Source organism: Prunus persica, chromosome G8 (assembly GCF_000346465.2).
Source record: "Prunus persica cultivar Lovell chromosome G8, Prunus_persica_NCBIv2, whole genome shotgun sequence".
NCBI lineage: Eukaryota > Viridiplantae > Streptophyta > Magnoliopsida > Rosales > Rosaceae > Prunus > Prunus persica.
This window is the reverse complement of record NC_034016.1, coordinates 6,883,192-6,890,477: the sequence shown is the minus strand read 5'-3', so window position 1 is coordinate 6,890,477 and position 7,286 is coordinate 6,883,192. Positions and strand designations below refer to the sequence as shown.

The 7,286-nt window shown below is 35.3% G+C and overlaps 1 protein-coding gene and 1 long non-coding RNA gene across 5 annotated transcripts; one reads left to right on the top strand and one right to left on the bottom strand.

The window, feature by feature from the left end:
* Positions 615 to 2,235, top strand: LOC109946302. The gene is made up of 2 exons (XR_002269500.1): positions 615 to 720; positions 1,410 to 2,235. It is a non-coding gene; the product is annotated as an uncharacterized LOC109946302 (long non-coding RNA).
* On the bottom strand, positions 2,279 to 6,736 carry LOC18767129. Of its 4 annotated transcripts, none has more exons than XM_020553769.1 (4): positions 6,531 to 6,703; positions 6,265 to 6,340; positions 5,368 to 5,443; positions 2,279 to 2,971 (listed from the first exon to the last, which is right to left on the bottom strand). In XM_020553769.1, exons 3-4 carry the CDS (start codon positions 5,434 to 5,436, stop codon positions 2,408 to 2,410), a joined length of 633 nt encoding a protein of 210 aa, XP_020409358.1. In that variant the 5' UTR covers positions 5,437 to 5,443; positions 6,265 to 6,340; positions 6,531 to 6,703; the 3' UTR covers positions 2,279 to 2,407. The 4 variants fall into 4 exon arrangements, with proteins under 4 accessions (XP_020409358.1, XP_007199460.1, XP_020409359.1 ...); XM_020553772.1 differs by lacking the exon at positions 6,265 to 6,340 and having other exon boundaries at positions 2,432 to 2,545; positions 2,617 to 2,971; positions 6,531 to 6,705; XM_007199398.2 differs by lacking the exon at positions 6,265 to 6,340 and having other exon boundaries at positions 6,531 to 6,736.

Here is a 7,286-nt window from a genome sequence, read left to right as displayed (position 1 = left end):
AAGAACTTAAAGACAACCAATTTAGGCTACACTCCTTTGTCAGTCCAGTTTCGTAGGTCACATTGCAGGCTTTATTGCAGCGATCTACACAACTTAGATGAGGAGACATCCTTCATGAACATTGGTCCAATTTGGAATTATATGGAGTCGTCAGCCCACCCAACACTGAACCATGCTCAGGAGGAATTTTCTCTGTGTTGCCAAATGTGGTTGGAAAGATGACATTTTGAACTTCAAGATTGAGGGTTCAAAGTCGTCATGTGCTTAAGGGAAGCCCAATTCTTGAGCCCATGAAGTTGATGGTCATGTTGACCTAAGGATGAGCTAAGTGTGCTTGGACATTCTGACCTAAACATGAGGTGTCATTGATGGTGAGGAAGTTAGGTGACCTCATTCAAGTGGAGATTTCCAGCAACCACAAGAAATAAAGAAGATGAAGTGGGTGTTGTTGGTGAACTAATTTTCAATTGCATTGGTGTGTTAGGTGAAGTAGGTGTGCTTGGTGGACTCAATTGTATAATTTGATTTCACCTAACTCTTGTGCCTATAAACTGGTCTCCAAAGAGCTGAAAGGGGGAGCATACTCATTCATATTCCATCACATTGTACACAAAGAGAGGGAGAGTTAAGAGTCACAAAGGGAGAGAAGAGAGAAGGCAGTAGTTGGGACACTTTGACCTCCTGGTAGCCATGGAGATGAAGCTTTTCCATCTCTAGCATGTTGTCCCTATCTTCTTCTCCTCCTTTTGCCTTTTATTTTCTTCTTGTATTTCCTTAGATTTACTTTGTCTTTCTATTTAATAAACACCTTGTAATTTTCTGTTATTGTTATGAATATGATGATTTTAAGTTTTCAAGTTTGATTAGTTTCCAAGTTTCAATTACGGTTCTCGTTCTTATTTATTATGCTTATAACTTAATATGCTTGTTTGAATGTTTGATCACCATTTAAACTTGTATGTTAGGTATCTTGGTTGGAATTAAGAGTAGACACCATATGCCTTAATTCGAATTGAACTATGAATATGAGGAGTATGTATGGACATTTGACAACAAGGATTAAATACATGCTTGGTTGTTTAAAACGCTCTCCTATGCTTAATGGATTTCTAATGCTTAATTTAGGTTCGACAACAAGGATCTAATTAGGGAATTAGGAATACAAGGTTTAGACCAAACACCATGACTAGATTATACATTAGAGAGAATCAATCTTTTTACTTGAATTGAACTTGTTAACTTGATTGTTTGAGACTTAGAATTGGATTGTTCCTTAGTGTCCTAAAACTGTTTTTAAACCCAAAATCAATTTTAATGTCTTTCTTCTTTGTTTGTTTAACTTTCTCTTTTCATTTCATGTACTCTTCTCAATCACCTTTAAATCGTGTTTCTATGTTTGTTTTGTGTAGGGAATCGAATTGGATCAATCTATCATCAATCCTCGTGGGATCAACCTTGCACTTACATATGCTATACTACCGAACAGCTCATGCACTTGTGAGTATCACAAGTTGAGGATACAGCTGAATCAATTTTGGCACAGCTGAATTCGACACAACAGTGACCCCTCTATCGGTAGGAACAACGGGACTGAGGAAGTTCCCATCTTGGTTGGGTAAAGATTGTGGATCGATTAGTATCGATTTCCCACAAACGAAGCCAAACTATTGTTGCTCAAAAATGGTCGAACACTTTTGGCCCAACTTAGTGATGATATCACCTTCGGCCTCATGGGATCTTCGGCAGAGCAGATGATCCGCAAGACAAAGAGAGCTCAATAAGACCTTTGGCATTGTTGCGGTATCAGCGAAGGCTCTATGATGCTTAAATCAAAATAAATACGGAGTAAATAGTGATATGGACAGAGTAATTGCTGAATTGCCGAATATCGTAGTTACCTTGTTTTGGGGACTTGTATCCTTATTTATAGACTCTAGGAGATGTGCATCTTGAGTAAAATTCCAATGTAGGACTATGGGCATTACCTGAGAAGGTGCCACATGTACCTGTGAGGAATTCTTAATGAAGTGCGTCTTTTGCTACGATCGACAGTCCAGCGTGCCGAAGGCTCACATTCTGCCGATGGTGCATTGAGAAGCGCAAAGTGATTACCGATTTTAGCTGGTCCTCTTGTGGGTCCCTTATTTTGCATGTCATCTTCTGATTGACCAGGTTAGATATGGTATAAACATTTGTTTAATGTGCAGTCTCAATTTTACGCACACCATTTATGCATTTCTACAGGTCTCATTATTTACAACAATTTTATTTGAACAGGTTCAGCCTATAAGAAGATTCACTAGGGATTTAGGGACATTTGAAATAATGTAGACCCAATGAATTTATCCTCACAGACATATTGTGCTCCGGTGAAATAGATTTACAGTGAGTAGTCAAAAATTAAATTCTAAAACCGGACCCAGCATCGTGTGCATTGTGCCATACAATCTCCCTTGCAATCAACATTGTAACCCAATACTCTTGGATTTCGAAGGAGGAGGTTACGCAGAGATTTCCCTTTTATACCCCATTCCTTCTCCAAGACCTGCACATTGGTTTTCAACTCATTTTCAAGATTACATCCAAGAACCTCCGGAAATTTTTTGAGCAACTTACATAGGTCATCGTCAGAGAGGCTTAAGCTCCGAAGGTAGTCCAGTTTTTCTTTTACAATCTCAATAGTTGGTACCTCCTTTTTCCGTATTTCACCCCAGTAAGGTGAATGAACCAAGCCAAATGCTTTTCCAAGTATCTTGTCTCCCTCTTCAATAGTGATACTAAATGCAGATATAGCTTCCTGGCATGCTTCCCATGTCTTCCTCTCTTCATCAGTCAAAGCTGTATTTTCAATTTCTGCAGTTGAATGTAACACCCATTTTTTGGGAGAGAAACTTGGTGAGTATGCCCGACTGTTCAGATTTTGTGAAACATTTGGCAATCTGATATTTGGTGCAGCATTTATAACATCAGGCTGCAAGAAGAATTATCAGAATATTCTGTCAAATTTCAAAAGCAGAATGGAAACCCTAAAATCAGAAGTGATACAAATGTTTGGAGACTAAAAGCAAAAAAATTTGAAGTCTGGAATACAACAAATAATAATGGCGAGATTAGCGCAGAAAAAGTTACAATGTGAATTCATATCCATCAGCAAACAATATACATCTGCAATTTGTTCTGCCATAATTTTTTTCACATGACACTGACATCTGCAATTTATTATATGAATGCCATGAAATCTTTTGGGCTTATTTCTCAGAGTTGTTTTATTATTTCTTTATAAGCAAAATGCTTTTAGTTACCCAATTCATTTTTTTGTTTCTTGGTGATATTTAGTAACAATTTTGTATTTCTTTTTAAATTCTTGGAATTACAAAACACTTCCTTTATAAATGGGTTAAAAAATGAAAGCTGTTTCTTGGGAGAAAAATAAAAGGTGATTTAAACCATGGAATCAGGTAGAAGGGCTTTAAAGAAGTCAAAGCTAGGATTTCAGTTTGGAGAAAGGACTAAGAGAACCAGAGGCTCGAACAATTCTTAGATTCATATAAATAATTCTTTGATACAAAAGCAGAGGCAATGTAAGCCTTTATATACAGTTGCTAACAACACGAAGTCCACTTCCTTCCCACCTTTGCCCTTATAACCCAGAACACTACAAACCATACTAAAAAAACTCAAGCCCACATCCCGAAACAAGTACCACAATTTGAAAGCAATAAAGCAGTGAACGAAAGGACGATCAGCTGCCTCTTTGCACGTGGTATACTAATAAGGGGATAAGCTCAAACTTGGACCTTTAGAACAAGACATATCATAGATTAATTGACTACATAAGACTGGCACGAAAAAAACTGCAAAAGCTTTAAATTTGACAAATGAACCTAAATTTGGTTCTTGTGTCTTGACAAGACTAACAAGTTCTTAATTTAGTTGTATTTCTCTTCGTAATGGTTGAAGATTATATAAGTTTAAGACCCGTTTCTCTTTTGATAGAAAAGAAGAAACAGGTAATGAGGAAAAAGCCCAATAAACTGCCTATAAGATCTGTGAATTATTACGCATAAAGTTAGATTTGATACTCATCTGACACAAAAAATAAACTGAGGGATGAATTAAAATTCATGTACTGAATTGGGACACATTTAAGTCATCATCTCACACTTTTTGGCACATAATGGCCTGTCCTCCCTCCCTCTCTTCTATCTTGTATTTTTTAAAGGGAACTGATTTTCCCACTCCTCTTTTGTCCACTTACACTCCCTTTTTTGTTATATTAAAAAGTAATAAAAAAAACAAAATGGAGTTTAAGTGGACAAAAGTGGAGTGGGAAAATCAGCACCCTTTTAAATTAGGCGATAAATTAAAATAATAAAATCTGACACACAAAACCTTTTTAATCTAATAAGCAATGTTGAAACTCAAAGATCAATCACTTCCTTCACTCTTCCCCAAACAAAACACAACTCTAATGATTTCAGCTCTTTTTGGTGCTTTTTCTTTTTCTTTTTAATATTCACAGAAAGCCATAAAATAAATATTTTAAAAAAAGGAAAGGAAAAGAAAGACAAGAAAATCATTACTAGAAGTCTGGACGCTAGAGTCTAGAGTGCAAGAGGAGTGAAATTAAATTAAAATGGAAGAATGGCTCAGCACAGGCAGCCAGGGATGGAGAGGTTAGGACTACGTGGCCACGATCTCCACCATTCCCCCTTTGCCCTTATAACCCAGAAAACTAAAACACACACTAAAATTCCACAAATCTTTGGTCTTTTCCTTCCAACAAAATGATAATGTTTGTCAGTAAATAAAGATCCACACGAAGATGTTATCACTAAACTCAACCTTGCTTCCCGAAACAAATAACACAATTTCAAAGCAATAAAACAGTGAAGGAAACTCTTCGCACGTGGTATACCAATGAGGTGATGAGCTAAAATTAGGACCTTCAGAATGAGACAGATCATAGATTTATTGGCTACATAAGACTTGCATGAGAACTGGTATAGCACTAAATTTGCCAATACCTACATAATCTCAATGGACGTAACATGACATTTTCAATCAAAGAGCATTGAGTAAAAAAACCAACCAACAACACAATCATTCATGTTTGTATGTAAAGTGAGCTTTCAACCCACTGGAAAAGAAGAGGGGACCCAAAAACTGAGCTATGACAACCTAACATTAAGTAAAAGAGCAGAGGGGACCAGAAACCTAGCCGTGACAAGTGGAAAAATCACAATTTCAAAATCATTCAAGTTTTTAAGCTGATTTCAACATGTAGCATCAATAATCAATGGTGTTATAACAAACAAGAGTCATGGCAATTTAAGATTATCGATATTTCCTTGAAATAGTACTTACAGTGGAAAAGCAAAAGCGTGTTGCACAATCATGAGTTAGCAATGGAGAAGCTAAAGATTTTCCTAGCATCCCTGAACTGTCAAAAGAAAATTAGAACAAGAGTCAAATGAAAAGTCAATAAAGCCAAACAAACAAAACAGCTGACAGATGGTCAGTAATAACTATGTGTTGAAGAGTGAAAATGAAACCAAACACAAAATAAAAAAACGGAACAGAGATAACGAGAATTCAATTAATGTCCTTATATGAAATTATGTATTCGGTAGACTAAACCATCATATCCATATAGTGAAGAGAAACAGATTGAAGAGAATGATTTTCACTATATCAGAAAAAAGATGACAAGAGTATAAATACAAGAGAAGTAGAGCTGCTACCTCAGCTACTCTCATAACTGAAGCTAACAAATTTGGTAACAGAAGCTGATTTTAACCGTAGATCTTTGTCATTATAACACGTGTCATCATCTGTGGTTTTATAAAATATAGCACCTAAGAATTTATATCCTGTCAAAAAATTAACCTATAATCTTTCCCAGTAATAGCAAAAATATCATGGTATTATTATCAATATGCATACACCAAAATTTTGATCAACCTTTTCCCAAATACATTGACACTCAGATTAGCATTTTTTTCCCATAATCTCAAAAGTACTAAATTTTCTCAGAAGAACATGCACAAACCCGAAAATAAATGGTGGTTGCTCAATTCAACTAAGCATCTGTCCAGTAAATAATATTCAAAAAAGGGGTTCGACTATATTAGTATTTTTCTTTCTATATTTCTTCCAAACTAGTTGAAACCTTAACTGAATGATTTTCCTGCAATGCACCCATACATATCTCACAAAAATATTTCCCTTTCTACAATGTCCATATTATTTCTGCCCTCTTACCCCTTTTGGCTCAATTAAGTCAGCAACCACAAAACAGAACAAGACCCACCAGCAGTCCAAAGTTCCAAACCTTCATCTAAAATTTGGGAAAACACTGATTTAATTTTTTTTCTTACAAAACAGTACAATCATTGAGCAATAATTAATTAAGAAAATGGATATTCAGAATCACAAAACAGCAGGAAACAACGCAGGCAATTTCATATTGATTTTTTCGGTCAGCAATAAAAAATGGAAGGGAGAAGATTGGGAAGAACAAAAAATACCCGAGAGTAGTAGGAAGACGGTGTTAACCTGGTCACCAGCTCCAAAGGGCGATTGCGAATGTGCGAAGGAAGAGAGAGAGAGAGAGAGAGAGAGAGAGAGAGAGGCAGGAGAGAAGGTGGGTTCCACTCCAAATACGCGCGCCACAGATTTTTGGTGAGCGATCAAGTGGTCAACTCCCTCCGATTTTTCCTGATGTTTGTCTTAAGGGTGTGTTTTAATTGAAATTTTAAAAGATTATTTAGAGATAAAAAAAGTTTAATGGATTAAGTAAAATGTAATGACTTAGGATTTTATTTATGAATTTTCATAAAGGAGATTCACTATTATACTCAATATAGGAGTTCAAATTATTTATTAAAAAAAACCTTATATGAAATGGACTTTAGAAACACATCCAAAGTCCATTTACAACATAACAAAAAAGTTTTTAACTTCTTTTAAATTACAAAACTGCCATTGATTTCTTTAAACAAACTTAACTCTAAAACCTCATTAAAAAACACTCAAAACACTCAAAAGGGCATCCAAATTAAAATTAGCTTCTTTAAATAATTTAATAATCAAAATTAAATTCAATAGGGCCAGCTATCAATTTTTGGGATTTTTTTTTGTTTGTTTATAGAAATTAAATGGTGTAGAGTTTATTTATAGTTTTAGTGTTAAGAATGGGTATATGACTAAATATCTCTTTTTGTAATCAAGATTTTTTACTTCTGAATTTAAATGATTTATATCATAGAATTTATAAGATTTGA